This window comes from Osmerus mordax, chromosome 22 (assembly GCF_038355195.1).
Source record: "Osmerus mordax isolate fOsmMor3 chromosome 22, fOsmMor3.pri, whole genome shotgun sequence".
Taxonomy (NCBI): Eukaryota; Metazoa; Chordata; class Actinopteri; order Osmeriformes; family Osmeridae; genus Osmerus; species Osmerus mordax.
In genome coordinates this window covers 7176884-7198938 of record NC_090071.1, presented here as the reverse complement: position 1 = coordinate 7198938, position 22055 = coordinate 7176884, and the positions used below count along the sequence as shown (strand labels likewise).

At 45.8% G+C, this 22055-nt stretch overlaps 3 protein-coding genes across 4 annotated transcripts in view; 1 reads left to right on the top strand and 2 right to left on the bottom strand.

Annotated features, from left to right (window-relative positions):
• Positions 1-1253: 1253 nt before the first annotated feature.
• LOC136965908 (formin-like protein 2) lies at positions 1254-12078 on the bottom strand. 2 transcript variants are annotated; one of them, XM_067260210.1, is made up of 27 exons: positions 11962-12078; positions 11218-11301; positions 10846-10926; positions 10577-10653; positions 10418-10501; positions 10073-10219; positions 9804-9912; positions 9235-9311; positions 9035-9128; positions 8557-8631; positions 8246-8356; positions 7466-7615; positions 7128-7229; positions 6509-6839; positions 6143-6331; positions 5887-5907; positions 5128-5252; positions 4810-5012; positions 4261-4495; positions 3981-4049; positions 3716-3796; positions 3442-3571; positions 3145-3308; positions 2944-3045; positions 2536-2634; positions 2225-2351; positions 1254-2069 (listed from the first exon to the last, which is right to left on the bottom strand). In XM_067260210.1, exons 1-27 carry the CDS (start codon positions 12076-12078, stop codon positions 1981-1983), a joined length of 3273 nt encoding a protein of 1090 aa, XP_067116311.1. In that variant the 3' UTR covers positions 1254-1980. The 2 variants fall into 2 exon arrangements, with proteins under 2 accessions (XP_067116311.1, XP_067116310.1); XM_067260209.1 differs by lacking the exon at positions 5887-5907 and having other exon boundaries at positions 6143-6366; positions 6520-6839.
• Positions 12079-14689: 2611 nt separating this feature from the next.
• cdk5r2a (cyclin dependent kinase 5, regulatory subunit 2a (p39)) lies at positions 14690-16282 on the top strand. The gene is made up of 2 exons (XM_067260713.1): positions 14690-15097; positions 15183-16282. Exons 1-2 carry the CDS (start codon positions 14690-14692, stop codon positions 15702-15704), a joined length of 930 nt encoding a protein of 309 aa, XP_067116814.1. The 3' UTR covers positions 15705-16282.
• Positions 16283-21346: 5064 nt separating this feature from the next.
• kalrnb (kalirin RhoGEF kinase b) overlaps positions 21347-22055 on the bottom strand; it is a 29493-nt gene continuing 28784 nt past the window's right edge. The window contains exon 49 of the mRNA XM_067260985.1: positions 21347-22055. This exon is cut by the window's right edge and continues 1207 nt beyond it. The gene's annotated coding sequence lies outside the window, so the exon portion shown is untranslated.

Sequence of the window (22055 nt, the reverse complement as noted above, 5' to 3'; positions counted from 1 at the left end):
CGCCCATTACCTTCCAGCCAATCAGAAATCAGAGATTATCTTACGTAATATCAATTAATCAGATTTTTTGATGTTCGGTGGTTTGGAAGGTTGTTTGTATGTGCTCTATATTACATTTGATTAATTGATCGAGTGCAGTAGAGTAGATTGGTAGACTTGGGTCATGCAGTAGCCTAGACCTAGGGTCAGTTATTCAAATTAATACACAAGGGGTTTGTAACGCGCAATCAGTTGTTTTTTTAAACGATGATAGACTGCAAGTATAATGTTTTGCAAGGGCGTATCTCGCTTTGAGGGGTATGGTGAAATGCTGCCCTCTTGTGATTTACAATATGCATACAAACTCTACCATAAAGTATTCTGTTCTCTGGGGTATAGTAAGTCTAATGATACAGACACAATTCCAAATAAAACCCAGAAAGGCAGGGCCTCACAGTCTGACAGGGAAGCATTTATTTACACAACATGTGCAGGATTCAACATCAACATTGAGGAACACTCACAAAGCAGGGTACAGGCAATGAGCAGGATTCCCTAGAAAATATATATACACATAGTAGAAAAGTATTGTGCTGTTGTCACTCACATTCCTGTTTTCTTTTTAATAGTTTGATTTGAAATGGAGAGGTCTATCTTGCCCAGGGTTGGTCATGAGACAGCCAGGGAGGGAGCAGTGTTAAGTGGAAAGTGTGTGTACGTGTGTGTGTGTGTGTGCGTGTGTGTGTACGTGTGTGATGTCAAGGTGTTAGTCTGTCTCCATGATCTAAAATGCTACATCCTTACAATAACAAGACATAGCATCGATTAGCAGAAACACGTAGCACCCATGTGTGTGTGTGTGTGTGTGTGTGTGATGTCAAAGTGTTAGTCTGTCTCCATGATCTAAAACGCTACATCCTTACAATAACAAGACGTAGCATCGATTAGCAGAAACACATTAGCACCAAGGTGTGTGTGTGTGTGTGACAGAAAGTTTGGTGAAGTTACAGTAAGATAAGTTAACAACCTGTATTGTTTAGGATAAAGGTAGCAAATACAGTAGCAAACACAGTAAATGTGGTGGATGTAGAAACACTGTACAAGTCTGACTGTTTCACAGTCATCATTTGGACTGATGGTGTTTCACCTGTTTTTGGGGTTGTGAGTTTTTTTTTGTTTTTTGGAACAATAATGTTTTTTGTATTTTTTTCAGTGTTCTGTACAAGCATTTAATAGCTCACAATAAACACAGGTAACCAGAGCCATTCTGTAGATGCTGAGTTTGATCATTAAGGTTCTATTAAAAAATAAACACAAGAACCATTTGGGCCTGTGTGGTGCATCCAAGTCAACATTAGACCAATCTCAATTTATTTGATGGAATGGTTTTATGTTATTTTATTTTAAACCACGTTGAATTCAACATCTGGAATTTAAACTAAAAATTATCATTGCAAGTTTAGTTACTTAATTGCAGGGAGGCACCATATCCAATGTTGAGCAAATACTCTCCCTACACATGACTCTGGTATTACTGCAATTCAATAACAAGTCCAGTCTAAACTCATGAAATTAACAGCCCTTCATAATAGCATCAGTAAGAATCTGTTGGAATGTTCAACAAAAAAACATGCCTGTCAGTCTTCCTCCTCCTCTTCCTCTTTCAATCTCTTCCACCATCTAATCCAACCATGTCCTCTTAAATTATTTCTTTTGAATTGATGAGATTTGCAAAAAGTGCTGATTGAGTCCAAGGTTTGAAGTCTGTGAGCACAGGGGAGTAATGGAGAGTAGTGAGGAGATAGGCTTCATCCCAGGTCATTGTGAAACAGAGTTCAGAGCCAGTCTCTCTGCTCGGTAAAGACAATACATGAGTGGTTGAGGTTTTATTTTCTCTCTCTCTTGTATCTCTCTCATTCTCTATCATGCACTCTCTTAATCCCTCCCATTCCTATTCTACCACTCCTTTCTGTCTTTCTTTCTTTCTCGGTAGCTCAGAGCTCAGTAGTGTTCTTCAGTGTGGGCGGGATCACAGAAGAACCGAGAGCTGCGTTTAGCTGTCCTGGCAGTGAATGGGACGGTTTTCAGCACTGCAGCCAGAAAACAGCCAATTAGATCACAGCAAAAAAAAAAAAAAGGAAAACGGCAGCACACAGCAGTATGTGTATGTGTCTGTGTTTGTCTGTGTGCACGCGTAATGTTTGTATGTCTGTGTATGTTTGTTTTTGTGTGTGTGTGTGTGTACCTGTGATGATATCCTCTATGGCTCCGTCTTTGCCTTCATAAACATGTCGGCTGTCCTTCCCAGTCTGACGCTTCCTCAGCTCTGTGATCAGCTCCACCTGCTGACGTTTACCCTTGTGTGAGGGAGACTGTGTGTGTGTGTGCGTGTGTGAGTGAGTGAGAGAGAGTGGGAGTGGGAGAGAAGCAGAAAGAGAAAGAATCCGTTTTTTCTATTCCACTGTGAAGACACGGAATGTCACAGTGATGAGGCGGTCACCATGGCGACACACGGCGCAGGACCGTGAGGCGTGTCTCCATGGTAACGGGCTGTACCTTGGGCTCCACCTCCTCGTGCTGATGTTCCTCTTGCTCCAGTTTCTCCAGCATCATTTGCTCCTGTCTCCTTTTCTGCTCGTTCTCCTCATCGGCCAGCTGCACACACACACACACACACACACACACCCACACAAAGGAGTAAACAAAAAGATAATGAGAGAAAAAGAAAGAGACAAAGAGAGAGAGCGGGAGAGAGAAAGTGATAGAGAAAGTGAGAGACAGAGATAGGAGAGAGAGACACAGAGAGAGAGCGACAGAGAGACAGAGAGAGAGAGAGAGAGAGAGAGAGAGAGAGAGAAACAGAGTGAGTAATAGACAGACAAGTACTGAGTTGTTCTTTTGAGTCATCTTTTTTCTCTCCACAAATGGAAATGGAGCTTGCTAACACCCACACGTCCTGCTCACCCTGTAGGCTTTGATGAAACGCACAAACACAGGGAAGAACACGGAGGGGGGCATCGTCTTAGAACTCTCCCCGTAGAACTTGACGGCGTCATCAAACGCATCCTGAGACAAGAACACAGCCGTCAGAGAAATAAAGAGATTTTAGTCGTCTGATAAGTGTGAAGGAGTGTGTGTCTCTGTCTGTGTGTGTGTGTGCCTTGCCTGCGCTATGCGCGCATCCTCCTGTATTTTCTGCAGGCGGGTCTCGTGCTTGCTGATGAAGTCTTTGAGCGTGGCATTGTGGCCATGCATGCTGTACTCCCTCCAGGTCAGCTCCATGCCTCGCTGCAGCTCCTTCACGTCACACACCACGTTCTCCAGAGAAACTGCACAACACACACGCACACACACACAATGTCAAATGAATGGTTGGACTTGTGTGTTCTCGTGGCGTCTCGTTACTCCTGGAATAACTGTTATTATATTCAGGGTTTCACAGGAACACACACACACACTCACCTGCGGCAGCCTTCTCTACATAGTGCAGCTCATTGTAGAAGAGAGCAACAGTAGGGTATTTCTCTCTCACTACATTAGCTATGTAGTGTAGCAGAGTCAGCTTCCTGTCAGTGGTCTTAGTCTCCAGTAGCTTGAGGAGGAATAAGCACGCACACAATTAGACACACGTGTTTTAACTATGTTAAATAACTATGTTCATAAAGTATGAAGTGTGTGTGAAACAGACGAGTGTGTTTGCTTTGTGAAAGCAGCACAGTGTCTGGATGTCTCTTACCAGGTCTAAACTCTGCAGCTTGAACCCATACACAGCTCCTCTCTTGCTGCTGTTCATGTAGTTCCCCAGAGCCAGGATAATCTAATAACCACACACATGCACACACAGACACACACACACACAGACACACACACACAAAGGGTTATCTGGTACTATTATTAGACTTAAAAAGGCAATTCAAGGAGAGAGAGAGAGAGAAAGAGACAGTGAGAGAGAGAAAGAGACAGTGAGAGGCTTATTACTGAAAGACAGGTATCTCACACACCTCTAGAATCTTCTTGAGTTTCTGGGAAGACTTGATCGACACAGATGCAGCGATGATGGCATGGAGTTGCTGCCACCAGAAAATAGAAAGATAATCAATGACATCAATCCTTATTATTTTGTGTGTGTGTTTATGTGTTTCTTTGATAAGTGAAGGTCAAATGTAATCCCTGCAACTACACGTACAGTATGGCAGTGCAAAATATAGACATTGTATAAAAATCCAACCATCTAGTAAATGACACTGATGTCACACAGTAGCGTGTGTGTGTGTGTCTTACCGGGGTGAGCATCTGGATATTATCAGTGAAGTTGCCCATGAAGGTGATGATGGACATGCGCTGGGCCACCCTCTCAATGCGGCTGAACTGCATCATGAACCTGTCCTCGTCGCTCAGGGCCTCCAGGGGCTTTCTGTCCCTCTCGTACTGCCGTAAGACCTTCACCTCGCCCTCGGTGGGCAGGAAGCGCATCAGGCACTCCACAAAGTCCATCCGCACGGCGCGCAGGTCAAAGCTACGGTACAGAGCGGAGAACACGCAGAGGTTAAGGAACACACAGACCGACAGACACTGGGTTCTTAGGCCTTTCAGAACACTTTCAGAAATATAAATGGCGAGAGAAATGGGAGAGGGGGGGGGGCAGGGGCAGGGAGGGGGCCAGGACAGAGAGAGACAAAAGAGAGAGGGGTAGAAAGGGGGGTGGAGGTTAAGAAAAAAAGGAAGAAAGGCACTATGGGCAGACAGAGCGAGAAAGAGTCGCAGCAAGAAGGATGAGGAGGATGTGGAGTTTGCTAGGGAGTCAGGTGGTTTGGGGTCCGGGGGGCTTACGTCACGATGGCCCTGCATATGAGCTCAGGCCCCTGGCCGGCCTTGCGGAGGGTAATGGCCAGGTTCTTGGCCCTGTTGGCCTCCAGGAGGGAGACTCTGCTGGGGCCTTTCTGAGGGGCCTTCTGCCTGCTCAGGGTGACATCCACCGCTGGGCCCTGGGCCTTGGTCTTAAACATCTCCTCAAACTCCTCCACGTTCAACTCCTGTAGCACACATCTCCTGTTATAGTGTGTGCATGTGCGTGTGTATGTCTGTATGTATGTATGTATGTGTGTGTTTGTTTGTGTGTGTTTATGCACACTCAGTGACTGTGCAAACCTGGAGGATTCTCTCGTCGTCAATGTCGTTGAAGACCGTTCCATTGATCTGACTGGGCTTTAGGGCGACCCAGTTGAATACTGGCATCCTGAATTTAGTCTGAATGGGCTTCTTAATCTTAACAGCTGGAGGGAAAGAGGGAGAGAAAGAGAGAGCTTAACAATACTTTATGTAATTAATTATTATAATTTTCCACAAAGTAAGATTGTAATATGGAATGGAAATGTTAAAAGGGATCGCAAATGAGAGACACAGAGAGTAGGGAGTCACTGCATTTGAGAGAAGAATCCAACACAACAGGGGTCAGAAAAGGGTCAGACTGAGTATGACAATATCATTTTTTAAAGGGATAGTTCAGGAGCATTCATCCTAATCCAGACCACTGCAAACCCATCCAAACTATTAAAACATTCACATCATGGTTCTTGCAGTATTTGTCTTACCGAACATGCTGAACATCCCCGATAACCGGGACCAGTTACATTTAGACACGGCCAATTCTCTAATCTGGATTTAGAAACTTGATGGACGTGGAAATGAACCTGGTCCAAAACCATGATATTTAGGTAAACAGTGAGTTAAAACAATCCAGATTACAGATTTGAAAATAACTCTGTATCAGGGTATCTCAGTTTGCCCCTGGTGACTAGGAGTTGTACATTTATAACACGATGAAAGAACAGTGTGTGTGTGTATTTGGGTTTGGGTGTGCGTGTGTGTATCAGGAGGAAAGAGAGAGAGCGTTAAGAGGAAACCTACAGAACAGCTTCAGAGGGCCCTCTGAGAGCAGAAGAAGAACAGGGAGAGAACCGAGACAGAACATTAGAGAAGGTTACAGTATAGTATACCGAGAAGAGAAGCCAGGCAAAAGCAGGAAAACTGAAGGAAATTGAAGAAAAAACATGAGATATTGAATGAGGTACATATTAACACAATCTACAAAGGGTTAGGTACTACTCTAAGACAAAGTAGTTATCTTCCTGAAAACACATGCACGCACACACACAGGCCTTACCTGCCAAGCCAGAGTTGAAAATGACAGTGGGTGATCCTCCACACCCAGGGAGAGGGGGGGCCACGGGGGGAGGAGGGGGGGGCAGGGGCCCGGAGCACGTGGTCTCCATGGAGCGGCAGGGAGGGGGAGGAGGAGGGGGCGGGGGAGGAGGAGCAGGCGGGGGAGGGGCGGGATAGGGTCCATTCGACACTGGGGGGAGGAGTTTAGAAGGAGAAAAAGAGGAACTTGTAAATTAATTTGGATTTTAATTCTTGGAACACCAACTTAAAAGATTACCAGTGTTCTATTGTTTGTTTATTGTTGTTAGCTTCTTAACGTCCTTTACAGCAACAACAAGCACTCTGATAGGCTTAAAAAAACACTCACTCATTCCCAACATCTCTGGCATTGGTGGAGGGGGCGGGGGCGGGGGAGGGGCCGGCATCCCCATCCCGGGGCCGATAGTGTTATAAGCCATGGACTCTGGGCTTGGGGAGAGGGCGGTGCCTAGGGGGGGTGAGGGTGAGGGTATGTCTGACACCCCACCATCCCCCTCACCCCTCAGGGGGTGCACCCCGCCTCCTGCCTGGGCCTCTTTGGCGCCCCCTCCCTCCTGCGCCTGGCGTTCCAGTCTGCTCTGCCGGCGGATGGTCTGGTCCTTCTCCTTCACGATCCTTCTCAGAGTGTGGACCTGCGTGTTGGCGCTAGCATACACCTCCTGCACGACACCAGCACAGTAAGCACAGACAATATCTGTTGTCCACCTTTAGCACACGGTTAGCTGTTTGTTAGTTGCATTAACACCCAAGCACTCAAAAAACCTGACACTTGCTCATCCAGGCCTACCATTAGCACGGGTAACTTACTTAATTTGTCTAGCATTAACCTATTTAAATGGTACAGTGGATCGATTGTAAAATTACCTCATTGCATGTATAGAAGTGGAACTAACGGACTAACAGTTAGTCAATTATGAATCAATGAATCAACAAATGAACTAACTGACCCTTATGCTGTCCAGATCTTTGTTGGTCTGCATCAGCTGTTTCTCCAGCTCTACTATCTTGGCCATGGCCTCGTTCTCTGTGTCCAGGAGCCTCTCAGACATCTGCAGAGAAACACACAGTAAGCATTGTTGAAGTACCTCACAGTAACAACATTTGACAAAAAACAGGAATCATTAGTGTATGTATTCCAAGGTGTTGGCGTATGAATGTGTGTGTGTATCTTTGAGTGCCTGTGTCAGCGCATGTGTGGGTGTATGTGTGTGTATCCGTGTGTGTGTCAGCTTAAATATGTGTGTGGGGTCCTATGTATTCAAGTGTGTGTGTGTTCTCTCCTCACATGGGTCATGCTCTCCTCCAGCTCCTCCACCCTCTCCAGGGCAGCCGTCTTGGTCTCTGCGTCCTCCAGCAGGGTCCCCACGTCGAACACGTTGTCCAGGTAGGCCTGGATCTGCACCTGCAGACGGTCGCTCTCCGTGTGCTTCAGCCTCTACAGGGACACACAGGCACCACAGCAGGGTTAGGGCTGGGTAGCACAGGCAGCACAGCCTGGTTAGGGCTGGGTAGCACAGGCAGCACAGCAGGGTTAGGGCTGGGTAGCACAGGCAGCACAGCAGGGTTAGGGCTGGGTAGCACAGGCAGCACAGCAGGGTTAGGGCTGGGTAACACAGGCAGCACAGCAGGGTTAGGGCTGGGTAGCACAGGCAGCACAGCAGGGTTAGGGCTGGGTATCACAGGCAGCACAGCAGGGTTAGGGCTGGGTAACACAGGCAGCACAGCAGGGTTAGGGCTGGGTAACACAGGCAGCACAGCAGGGTTAGGGCTGGGTAACACATGCAGCACAGCAGGGTTAGGGCTGGGTAACACAGGCAGCACAGCAGGGTTAGGGCTGTGTAGCACAGGCAGCAAAGCAGGGTTAGGGCTGGGTAACACAGGCAGCACAGCAGGGTTAGGGCTGGGTAGCACAGGCAGCACAGCAGGGTTAGGGCTGGGTAGCACACACACTGCAGCAGGGTTAGGGCTGGGTAGCACTTTACCTAAAACACAACTTGACCCTTCCTAGTTTGTGACAGAGAGAGAAAGAGAGAGAGGGTGTGTGTGTGTGTGTGTGTGTTCTAACCTCAAGGTAATCATCCAGGCAGAGTTTGGTGAAGTCGTACTGCAGATGGACTCTGAAGTTCATGTCCTCCACTGAGTGAACCACAATGTTGATGAACTGCATACAAGCCACCTGTACACACACACCCCATCCACACGCACACAAACACACAAAAAACAATTAATAGTTAATCTGGGTCAGAACATTGTAGAAAGAGATGAGAATATTTTTCCTTATATAAACTCTGGAATTGCACAGATAAGACTTTGTAGTTGTACAGATTCATGTTGCAGCAAACCAAACTAGATATTCACAAAATGTGTGTGTTATACCATGAAGTCAATGTTGTCGTCCTCATTCTTGAAATGCTCCATCAGCTTCTCAAAGCGCATTGTCTCAGAACACACCTGGGTACAGAGAGAGAGAGAGAGAGAGAGAGAGAGAGAGAGAGAGAGAGAGAGAGAGAGAGAGAGAGAGAGAGAGAGAAGAGAGAGCGAGAGAGAGAGAGATGGGCATAGAGGACAGAGAAAAAAGAGAATGAGATAGAGAGATAGACTATCTCTTGGGATTGCAGTGACATAATTAAGATTTCATAGCTGTACTTAATGTGCAGTGAAAACTAAATATTTTACTTGGTCAATACAAATGGATGATGTTCCTTATTCTGTTAACTTCTACTCTGTGTCTGTGCATCACAGAGACAGATAGACAGGCAGGCAGATTGATGCATTGTTACAGCAGCACTGAACAGCAATATTGCGGCATTGAATCAAAATGTTCCAGTAATTTGGTAAGCACACTGGCTCCTACCGTTTTGAAGTGATCAAAGGCAGCCAGGATGATCTCATGACCCCCCCTGACCAGACACACAGCAGCAAGCAGCTCCAACACCAGTGCCTTGGTCCTGAGGGGGGGCAGGGGGGGGGGTTACAGATTTATACCGATCCTTCAGTGGTACGTTCTAGAGTGAAAATGGATGTTGTTTTGGGGCTATGCTGGGGTGTACTCACCTGGGGTTCCTGTTATTGAGGCTCAGGGCTATCTCATTCACAGCATGAGGATGGGACATGACCATGTTGAAGCCATACTGCACAGAAAGGAATGGGGAGGGAGAGGGGAGTGAGAGAAAGAGAGAGAGTGAGAGAGATAGAGAGAGAGAAGCGAGAGAGAGAAGCGAGAGCGAGAGAGAGAGAGAGAGAGAGAGAGAGAGAGAGAGAGAGAGAGAGAGAGAGAGAGAGAGAGAGAGAGAGAGAGAGAGAGAGAGAGAGAGAGAGAGAGAGAGAGGAAAAAGGTGAGAGGGTCATTCCGGAAAATACCCCCCAGCCCCACCACGCTTCCACGCACACATATACATCCTTCCCCCGTGTGTTGTGAAAACTGCCCCGCAAACAGCCTACTGCTCCTGTTAGGGAGAAGTTCATTTGAACTTAAGTTATCTTTCGGGGTTAGGGTTGAAAAGAGTAGAGCTGGATGCATCCATCTAATTGAACATCATTCTACAGGGATATAAAAGTGGAAGACTGTCGTGTAGTTTAGTCTCTCTGTTAGGACGTGTGGGAACTGAAAGAGGGCCTCTTACCTGGTAGTTCATGATGGCACGCAGACACATTACACAGACGTGGACGTCGTCCTTCTTACAGACCAGACGGGAGTTCTTCAGCGTCTTCCGGCTGGGTAGTGTGTTGGACCTGGACACCAACGTAGAACTAACAGCAGGGTTTGAATCATTAACACCAGCATGTTCACCATTTCCCTCACAACTCCTCTGCAAACTGTATATGCGTCTTGGATGTTTGCGTTGCGTGGACTGTGTGTGTGTGTGTCCGAGATCTATTGTGTGTGTGTTACCTTATGGAGTGGCGAGAAGCGCGTGGTACATTGTTGCCACTGGAGGGTGAAGGCAGGTTGCTGTCGCCATGGAGATCCTCTATAGAACGGCTCCAGGGAGAATCTACGGAGGACTCAGTACTGGGCTCCGATACCTCCCCATCGAACCTACACACACACACACACATACACATACACATACAAGTCAAAACCATCACAGAGATTTAACGCAAATATGTTTGACAAACATATACCATATATACCATGGAAGACTACCATATAGTCTTCCATGCAAAAGTCAACACATACACACACCTGTACATACACACACATACAGACAGATAGATAAAACCAAATCAGTCTTACGTGACGGCGTACTGAGCAAAGGACAGATACTCCACAAGGACATCCAGACCCTGGTTCTCCTCATTTAGAAACTCCCTCACCCACCTGTAGGCAGGAGACAGGCATTTAACATCACACACACACACACACACACTCTCCAGCACACCATCCCACACTCACCCAATGTGGTTTGTCCGTAGTGAGATCTCCAGCTCTCGGAGCACTTGAGTGGACTCCTGCACTCTCCTCCTGAATTTCTGAAGGGAAACATAAAGAAGTGAGCCTTCATCCTCTTCAAGGCGCAATGTTTACACCGCGTATCAGCCAAGTTGATCATCTCATCTTCGAGGCTTGAGAGACGGTCACCATGGTTATTACAGCTTTAGCACATAGAGCAAAAAGCCCGACGAGTGAGGGTGCGTAACCGAGGCAACAGAGTGGCGGCCCACCTTGCGCGTGACAGCGGGGTCGAGGAACCCCCGCAGCTTCTGGATGTATGTGTGAGGGGGGTTCTTCACCTGGAACCTCTCCTGCAACACACACACACAAAGTTATAAACACAAACCGTCAACAACACTCGCTGTCAACAACGCCTTCACAATGTTAAACACCCCCTCCCCCAATCATCCAACACAGGTATGCATATATACACGCAGTCCAAGACCATGTCCTAGTGTGCAAAGGCTATAACGGTAGGAGCATACCCCATTGGTGAAACTTCCTTTTGCTAATGCACGCACAAACACGCATATACACACACAAACACACACACACGCGTCTTAGTTTCTGGTTTGACATACTTTCCCCCCCTCCTGTCTCACCTGATCACATATTAACTCCCATTTCTTCTCGTTGTCGTAGCAACGCAGCAGACGCACCTTGTCTGGAGGTAGGTTCATTGAATTCTGAGAGAGGGGGGAGAAAATGGAGAGAGACAGCAGGGAGCGAAAGAAAAGAGAAAAAGGGATGAGAGAGAAAAAAAGAAACAAATAGGACAGTCTTGCTGACACACACACACACCGTTTCTTCTCAGTGGATATTCTATCTCTACTGAAGACAAACATTCGCTCATCAGCGAAGAGATACAAGCATGTGAGAGTAGTGAATAAAACATGAGTGTGCGTGTGCATATGAAAGAACCTCACTGATACTCACACACACACATGCACAAACACACAACACATGAACACATTGAATTAAATATGGCAGCGTCTCATTGGAAGACGCCGCAAGTTCAGTATATGAAGGATATTCCAAACAACGCTGATCAATTTAAACCAGTCAGCCACAATGGATCAGCGTAAACACCAACACACACACACATTTTCAGCACCCTGCCAGAAGTGTTGTGCTTTGTCAGAACAAGCCAACCAAAAGCATAGATCAGTGAGGAGCATGAGGGAGTGGGCATGTGGTGTGTGTGTGTGTGTGTGTGTGTATGGGCGTGTGCATGGATGTCTGTGTGTATGTGTGTTTGTGGGTGTGCATGTTTGCATGGGCGTTTGCATGTGTGTGTGTATGGGCGTGCGTGTGTGTGGGTGTGTGTGTGTGTGTGTGTTACATACCAATGCGATGGAGAACCTTTCCTCCAGCTCTGCAGGGTCAGGCATGGGCAGTTTGACCGGGGCACTCCTGGCCCGGATCACCGCCAACTGGGACTCCATACTCTCTGCGTTACCCATGGTTCATACACACACACTCCTTCAACTCTCTTGCACACACTTTGTCAACCAATTATTGTACACATACACTCAAACACACCCCTAAAAAGTCAGCTCATATAGCCTGTCTGGCAACAGCCCACCTTGTATTCAAACACACCCTTCGCACAGATTCACAGACTATACACACCCCTCGCTGTGAAATCACACAAACATGAACAACAGGCTCAATATTTCTATAGCCTATAATCAGTGCCTCCCAGTGAAGACTGTTCGGTTCCTCCCCGAGACAGCCAGACCTTCAGTCAGACAGAGGGCGGTGCGAGATCAGAGATGCGGTAAACCGGAGGCGCGTGTCTACCGGGGGGCCATGTCTATCCTCCATCCGTTCATCCTTTCCTATTGTCCCCCTTTCTTCTCATCTCCGCCGTCAGCACGGTGTTCGCACCATTTACCGATTCCCCAGCTGAGGCAGACGTCCTCCTCTTTTATCCTATATTTGCATCATGTTCCCGGTCTCGGTGTATCCTCAGTAACGGGCATGATGATGAAAATCACGAAGGAACCGGGCACGATGTGTGATAGCGAGAAGGCTACTTAATCCGCCTCCCTCCACCACAGGCGACAAAAGCGAGAGTTCAGCCTCCAAGCACGCTCTCGCTCCCCCCACTTCGAAACCCCCTCTCTACCCAACACACAATGAGCCTTCTGCCGCTCCGCTCTCCTCGCCTCCCCCCTGCAGCGAATAGCCCACAGTCGTCAGCAATAAGAGATGGGAGGGGGAGGTGGGGGTGAAAGCAGTCTATAGACACCGATCTCCGCTCAGTTTAACCGTTTTAGTCTATACCGGTGGAGGTGGGGTATGTTCGTACGGAAAGCTGATTCTGGGTCTGCACGTAAGGTTCAACCTCAACCCGGCGATGCTTTGTTTTGTTGCGATGCATCCTGGATATTCGAGTCTTAAACCATTAGCTGTAAATTATGTGCTTTGTCTTTGTATGTCGTATTCTGGGACGTTCTGTTGTAATATCGGCTGGCATCTGTGATATACAGGGCAGGAGTCTATGCTTAGAATGGTCCAGGCCTTGTTGGGGATACTTGGAACCTTTAAGGACCAGAGAAGCCTATGCTGTGTTACAAGAAATTAGCAAAATTAGCAATAATAAAGAAAAATAAACAAAACAAAAATTAAACTACATTTTAACCAAACAAACAAACCGTCTTTATTTATACATTTGTAAATACTATATACACTCATGTTATGGCAAACAATATTTTGTGAAACTATTTAGGCTACATATTGTCTGCAAAGGCAATATATTACACCAATGTGTAAGGCCCACATAATCTCCACCATGTCTGAATGGATGTCTTCACGAGGGATGTGCGTCAGAGAATCATGACCGAATCAAGAAGTCAATACAAACATGAATTTACCGGCAGCGGTATCATACTCATCCTCCACGCATGTGTCTATAAGCCGCCTTTGTCCCCATTTCTGCCTGATGTGTGGACAGATGGGACATTCTCAACCACCAATGTGCGCCTGGCCTCTAGTGGACAACACGTGTAAATGACACCTCGGTATTTACAGCCAGAGCCCATATTGTTTTACATTGTCTGTCACTTTTATGAGCAGGTCTACCATCATTATTGTAGGCCTACATGTTCATATTATACCTATTTTACTTTAACCGTTGATGTGCAAGTAGGTCACGGGCGCTGTCAGCAAGCGAGGCTTTCCTTGATACCATTCATCTTGCTGGATTCAGGTTTCAGGATTATGCGATTACTCTAATATTTTGGGAAACAAAAGCCAACCCGTAGTTAATCCGAGTCTAACTGAAGTGTGGCCAAGGGCCTCCGTGCATTTAAAATGCAATAGTACACTCTCTCCACTGGAGAGCAGCATACTCCTTAAAAAACAGACCTGTACGGCAGGTGCTCAAGAGGTGTGAAAAAAGGGAGAGAATAATCGTAGGTAATGCTCAATCCCTCCTCTCTTTGTTCCTGCCTTAAGGACACGAGGATCTTTAAGTGGCTTTAGAGGTGCCAAATCATCCCCATCACTGTCTATCGTCACATCCTTTATGTCATAGGTGTGTATGTGTGTGAGGGATAAAGAAGAGACTAGTTTACCAAGGAGGATAGAAACTCCTCCGCTCACAATTTATCGCTTTCCTCTATTCCACCATGGAAATTATCTTGTGAGAAAACAACCACGGTGACACTACAGAAGAGGGTCAAGAATCATTGGTAATGGAAGCTGTCCATCAGGAACACTGAGTATGCGCTGATAGGTGGCTTGTTGCAGCACCCTTTCTGAATTTAGACCTGCAGCATCTCTCACGCCCACAGCAGCCTAACCATTCCATCAGCCGCGTGCGTCTGCGCGCACCGGGCTGCGACAGAAGGAGTGGCTGAGTGTCTGAGTAGGGGAGAGAGAGCGAGGGAGAGGGAGCGAGAGAGAGGCAGAGAGAACGAGTTATTGGAGGAATTTTAACGCGCTCACACACACGCGCATCCTTCCCACGGTCAATGGATCTGAGTGCGTGACGCTCTGAAACACCAGCAGGAACAAACCAGGGAGCTTGGAGTGCCGCCGGTGTGTTCTGGGTCGAGCGCTGCAGTCATGGGCACGATTCTGTCGCTGTCGCCGAGCTCGCGGAAGGGGGGTGTATGTGTCGATGAAAAATTGGACCTTGCGACCGGCGGTAAACCTGAGAAAAGCTTAAAGAAACGTCACTCCGTGCTGCTACACGCGCTGACATGGAAGCGGTTGGTCGCTACCTCTGCAAAAAAGAAAAGCGCAAAAAAGGTGAATCCGAACCCTCCAACGAGCCAGGCCCGGCCGGACCCGTTGGTAGATCAGCTCAACACTGACAACCTTAAGAAATCCATAACAAAAGGGATAAATGACCATAAACCTGGGCCAAAGCAAGGACCCATCGCCGTCCCTGTGCCCACCGTTCCAGACCAAAACCGTCGTCAAACACAGAACGGTCGGCCTCTACTCTCTCCTAGGCGGGTGGTGGTACAGGTAGGTGGTGTGTGTGTGCTTGTTTGCGTGGATGTGATTTGATCTAATGTCCAGTGTTTCTAATGACTTTCCCTCCATCCTCCAGGCTTCCACAGGAGAGCTCCTCCGCTGCCTCTCAGACTTCATGTGCCGCCGCTGCTTTAAACTCAAAGAGCTTTCCCCGAACGAGATCATCCTGTGGTTCAGAAACGTGGACCGGTCTCTGCTTGTCCAGGGCTGGCAGGACCAGGGTTTTATCTCCCCAGCGAACCTGGTCTTTGTGTATCTGCTGTGCCGGGAGGCCGTAGAGGAAGACACGGCTTCGGAATATGAGCTCCAGGCCACCTTTCTCACCTGCTTGTACCTGGCATACTCCTACATGGGTAACGAGATTTCCTACCCCCTCAAGCCATTCTTGGTGGAGTCCAGCCGCGAAGCGTTTTGGGATCGAGCCCTGGGGCTTATCGATAAGATGAGTGGGCCAATGCTTCGCATCAACGCTGACCCGCACTACTTCACCGAGGTGTTCCAAGATCTGAAGAACGAGGGAGGATCTAGGGAGAGAGAGAAGGAGAAAGAGAAGGAAAAGGAGGGAGAAGGGAGACGTATTACAGACCTGGACCGTTAGGAGGAAGCAAGAGAAAATAAATCCTTAAGCTTATATTGGGACAAAAGTTTACGGGCGCAGACACCAATCCTGCTGGTTGATAAAGCGGGACTGAATGTAAACCCGGTTGGTAGACCGCGGTCAGAGGCGCGAGGTGTTTATATCATAGACCGGGTCCGGTGGAATTAAGAGGCCTGCAGGCCTCTCACCGGTTGGACCCTTGCCTCGTCTCTTTAAAGACATTTCATTATTTATGTAAATCCAATCTTTGGGAATCTGATACTGAAGACAGGGTCTGGGAGAAAGGGATAGTATAATTTACTGCATGCTGTATAAAAAAAGAGTATTCTGATTGTACCTTCTATGTGGTTTTCGGGAAACTGTAGACTGTGTGTGGCCCAGGCGATAGGCTATGAGTTTCAGTGATAGCTTATGTGCGTTCATGTTTTGGGGTAATACATTTCTATATGTCATTCGGAGCTGGATATAGGAAAGGAGAACTCTCCATGGTCCTGAATCCAATGTTTCTCCTCAGAATTTTGAATGTATGGTACTTTTACCAACAAATGGACGGACTTAACCGTCAATATGTGCCAACTGTTGCTATGATAAAACGTTATGTTTTATATGGTACTCTCAAAAATTATAAATCGTAACAAATGACTGTGTTTGCGTCCCGGCACTGTTTTGGGGAATGATCATTCTGACATATGCAGGGTAGACGTGGTGAAAGGCATCCATTGAAGTCTTTGCCATGACATTGTCACATCAAACAAGCAGTCTTATGTCGAGTAGAAAAAAAGCCTCCTCCAAATGGTTGCGTTTGATTCGGCATGTGGACAGAACAAGACTGAGCAAGACACCCACTGCAACAGGCAATCTGAGTCATGTTCCCATGCACGGCAAGTATGCAAGACCTGTTCAGTCATAAAAACGGGAGACAGCATCTCTTATAAAGGTTGAATAAGTAAGCCTAGTTGATCTTGATTTGCAAGTCTAATCTGCTTCTCAGTCATGCAGATGTTTAACACCGTATGCTGCAATCCACACTAGCAGCCTATAGCCTGTACCGAATTGGTTCGATAAATGTAAGGTCAAATTCAGAGGGGAAGTCAACCTCGCATACAGGTATTACGTATTCAACTGTGATGGCTTTTTCAGTGCGAAAAAAACGCGCTTCCACTGCAAGGGCGCGCGATTCATTACAGAACATGGGCGCGCGCTCCCTGCGTGGTCGCTGGCCATGGTGCTGTATCCGTGCAGCCTCGATGCAGGTGCTCCACAAAGCTAAACGCACAAAGCCATAGTCCATGGGTGACATTAAATGAATCGCCTATTGACCACCATTTAATTATAGTAATCTTTATCAGGTGACGGTGGTCTTCATCATCATCATCATCAGTGAACAAAGTCTCCAACCACACCTGCCATTTATTATTGGCAATGTCACCTGTGATCAGTGTGTGTGTGTGTGTGTGTATGTATGCAATGTATCGCTGTCCATTCTGATATGACTCATGCAGCTGGAGCGCAGAGAACCCCTGAATTTGTGAATAAAGCAACAAAGGCCACGTGGTATGTCTGTCTGCTAGTGATTGGCTGAGATTTGCTGCAGTCTGGTAGAAATGCCACTGTGAGAACGGAGGAAGATAAAAGGGGCACTGCGGAAGCGCGCACAGGGGCTGTTGGAATTCAGTTAAACATCTTGAGTGAATAGGCCTAACGCTAGACGTATATTATAGGCTACACGGGTTAAAAAGATTGAAACTAAATTAGGCTATTTGTGTGTATATGTTTAAATCGATTATGGGTATCATTTAAATTGCCTGATTTTTTTCTGCACTCTGTAGAAAAGGAATCCCTGACACCTGTCAATCACCAAAAGCCCATCTCTGATTTTATATTGGAAAACATTGCAGACTCCCGCAGTTGCCCAATTAAACGTTAAGAATGAATTGCAGATCATTTAGCATACTCATACTGCTGCACACTGCTGCTGTGATAATATGTTCCTATCTCTGGGTGCGGACCTGTCCGTTTCCAAGGCAACCTAACCAAGACAGCTGTAGAGGAGAGAGACAGAGGGCAGTCAGGATTCAAGGTAAAGGTTATTTAGATGTTAAAATGTTAAAATAGGTTTACTGTCAACATGTCAAGCCTAGTTACAACAGCAAATTCTATTGGATGACGGGTTTCTCTCCAACTAGAATCAAGCAGTAGGCTAACTAGTGTGAAGTCAATTCAGTCACATGCGTTGGCGTTTGTTAGGCTACAATAAAAATGATTATGCAACTGTGCTTGACTCATCGTGCACCTAGGAAGGCTATGCATGGTTTCCATGGAGACTTCAATGGATGCGGAGGGAAGGTAAGAGTGAGAGAAGGGAGAGGTGGAGGGAAGACAAAAGCATTGGGGGGCGGCAGAACAACAATGACAATATCCATTCTTAAATATTAGGTTGATAGTGCCCTCACAAACAAAATGTTTGTTTGTGTAACACTTTCAGGTAAATTCAGTCTATAGGCTATTGACTATACCAGGACTGCATTTTGTAGTTGTCAGTTTTTCGGTGGCTATGAGAGGGGTCACATCCGGAAAGGTCAAGTAGCCTAAGTGTGCACACAATCTAAGCTTGGCCTATGACGCAGAGCCACCTGTTACAGTAGTCAAGGAGGCTTAGACTTGCAGAGGTTCTGATTTGCAGAGCTGTTGAGATGAACATAAAAGAATATACACCTCCATCTGGTGGTACAACATGGAAAAGCACTGTGTGAAAGATAGAAAGAGACACAGCGAGAGAGGAGGAAGAGACAGGCAGCGATACAAAAACGAAAGAAGGAAGGAGAGAAAGAGGCCCCAATCAGTTAGAATGCCTGTAATTCAATTAGGCTGAAAGTCGAAGCAGTTCATTTGAATAGCTGTGTAGCCTAAAGTTGGTATTTGTTAGAAATACCGATCACCAATCACTAAAGCCAGCTTGTGCAGCTGGCAATTGTGCATAAGCCTTCCCCTTTGACTTAACGTTTTATAAAATAAGTGTAGGGATCATGCTTCAAATCTGATCTGTTCTCAGTGTGGTGCTGTTGGCAGGAAGTGAGCGGTGTCCTGACTCAGTATTGTGAGTGTTCTTTAGTAATGATATGGAAATCACCTGATCCACATGTCTGCAGTTACCAGGCAACCCCATGTTAACTGATGCCTGGAAACTAATCTTCCCAAAGAGCAAATGTGAAAAAAAGGGCAATACCCCCCCCCCCCCCAAACACACACACACACACAGACACACACACACACTGCAAATTTGGTGTAAAAATTGTGGAGAGAAAAAAGCAAGCTACGTGTTGAGAAAGGAAAGAGAAAGAGAGATGAAGGGTAATGCCTCTTATGCATGCTTCAGTTTTTCCAGTACAATCACTCTCAATCTTACAACTCTTATTCTCTAAGTGCTTGGCCAGCTGTCTTCAACTAGGCCTATACTGTTTATGCTCTTTAAAGTTATTTTGAGTTGTTTGAGTTGTGAGTCAAAATACACTATACTTTCTTGCTGCATGTTCATGTTTTGTGAAAAAAGTTCTAGCAAAGTGAAGAGTAGTAGCCTACATGTTTTCACAGTCTGTTTGTAAGGCTTGGTTTAGTTCTAAGACTTAAAAAAGGAGGTTAAAAGGTCAGAATCAATCAATTCTATAAGCATTTAGCCTATATGTGGAAGTAGAAGCAATCTAATTAGACCCTGGCAACGGAAAACTATATTAGTTGATAGGAAGACATCACGCCTGTTGGTATATGTTCAGGGGCGTTTCTAGACGGGGGCCTACAGGGGCCACGTTTTTTTTTGTGCACGTTTTTCTTCTTCTAGTAGTCATCATGAAACGAGGAAGGGACATTGCAGCCTTTTTTGCCCCAGTAAATAAAAAAGTTAGAGAAACATATCAAGGTATTGAGAGAGCTGAGGAGCTGGAGGAGGGAGAGCCAGAGCCGTTTGTATGATTTTAATGCAAAGCTAAATTAAAGTATTTAATGTTTAAATATCATTTGTTTCGGTTTTTTTATGTGCCCCTCTGATTAAACACTGCCCCCCCCCAGTAAAATTTGTCTAGAACCGCAACTGTATATGGTCCATCTGCACGGCTCTCCGCTGAGTTCGCACGCACAAGCCGTTAATGTTTAACTAAGAACTAAATCAGAAGGTAACGTCGTGCCATTATCATTTCACCGCGGGGCTTGGGTCCCCATGGTAACATAAACCGCAGACCCCGTCCATCTGTCTGAGTGAGAGTGAGAGCAATGTAAATATTTGGCCTACGTTATTTTATAATGATCAGGATGATCATCAATCACGCGTACCTGTTCTCAGAGCCTTTGCGGTCATTCGAAATCAACTAAATATCTTGAATTACATAGAACAAATATAATAGGTTGGTTTGCTTATTAGTTTAGCACACTTTAAGTTGGATGACAGAGGTGGAGGTCAACAATATTTCAGTTTGGCTACACCACATACCAACTATTACGCTAATCCTCAGGTTTTGTCCATGTGCCCCACGATGTCACCCTGAACCTGCTTAACGCGAGCCGAACGAACAAAACTTTATCTTCATCAGGTATTGTTCGCTTTGCTCAGCGTAAAACAGATGCAGTAGTAGGCCTACAAGCAAATTAGATGCAGGCTGTTGTTGAGCTGTCACCAATGGCTCCAACGGAAGACGATGCATTTAAAAAGATGCTGTGAAAATAAAGGTTATGACCGTAAGTCACAAACAGGCATTTTTCTTACACAGGCCTCTTCAACATGGAAGTTTAAACGACCCAAAATATTACCTGTGGTGAAGGTTACATCAGAAAGTGGTGCGTTGTGACCGGTGGACCAGTCATCATGTTGAAGACCTCAGCGTGGGCTACTCTGACACCGTTCATGGACCAATACCCTGGCTTTATAGGCGGAGTAACATTTGGGAACTTGGGTTTCAGAAGAGGGGGAGGGAGCTGGTACAGGGCTAGTAAGAAGAAAAGTTTCTCCGACTGTTCTTGTAACTGTTATGTAACGTTTCCCATAAATAGTATATCTCAAGATATTTATCTGATGCTGAAAGTAAAATTAGACGCTAGTTATTCAGTTACAGTGGAAAAAAAAGGATTGTGTACTGACAGTTTATGTATCATTTGATTTCATATGGCGCCTCCTTATGGTGATCCCAGGTTACTTACAGATGAAGCAACAGCGACCCAAAATACGGTAGCCTGTATAGGCTATTGATTCAATTCGTTTCAAGAAAAGAACAGTAATTAACTTAAAGAACAGTATTGACTCTGTACTGTAATGTAATTATCTTAATTACGAGATGCTGACTTAATTTTAGGATTGACAGAAAGTAGGAATTCAATTGGATTTAATAACGTCCCACTTTTGTCTAAATGCAGACACGTTTTGTCCATATTTGCACAAATAGGACTACTAGTCTAGAGTTTGATTTCAACCATTTATTTTTCAAGAAGCGGGTCTAATGGTTGAAGGGGATTATGTCCCATGCCATGCAGAAGGGTCAAACTCAACATGATACAGAGTGGGAGATACAACTTAAGCCCCTGAATTAAAGATGGCCATATTTGACACATGCTAATTCTGAACTCACCCCAACCAACCCAGTCAAAACACAAACATCATCAGAGATGAAAAATGGTCTTTATTACAAACCACAATACATAACTTAGAGGTGAGATAGTAGCCATTTCTTATATACAAATCAATGTTAATCCTGTATGATAGTAGAGGCTATGTCCCAAATCAAACACTATGCTCCATAAAGTGCACTAACTTTGTTAGTGTGTATGGGGAGTAGGGTGTGATTTGGTTGTAATGGCACAAAAAAGTATAACTGAAGAAGTTTCATGAAGGGATAGCAAGAGTGCTGCTAGTGCAGACCCAGGTTCAAACCAAACATTGATGCCCAGAGACATAGAAGAGTCACAGTTGTTTTTTTTACCCATCTAATTCCTTTATGGTTAGGAGTAGGGGTTAGGGGATTGTTAGATTATCCTTAAACTGGGTCTCTGGGCAACTTCTAGAAAGAGAAGAATTGAAAGCTCAACTGTTCACCTGTTCAACCTTTCAATCCAATATGGTGAAATGAGGTTTATCAATGATCAGTAAGAGGTTTAGATAAGATGAGATAACTTTCATGTTTCTTCTGCTGAATCATATACATAGCTGTAAAATATTATGTACATGTTCAAAAGAATGCATAATATTACGCTTTAAACTCTGGATTACATTAAAAGTACAAGGATGCACATTCGGAGTGTCCTTCGCACTGCACAACTCTTCATAACAGCAACTCTACACAGGAAACAACATCAAAAGGACACGGGTCAGAA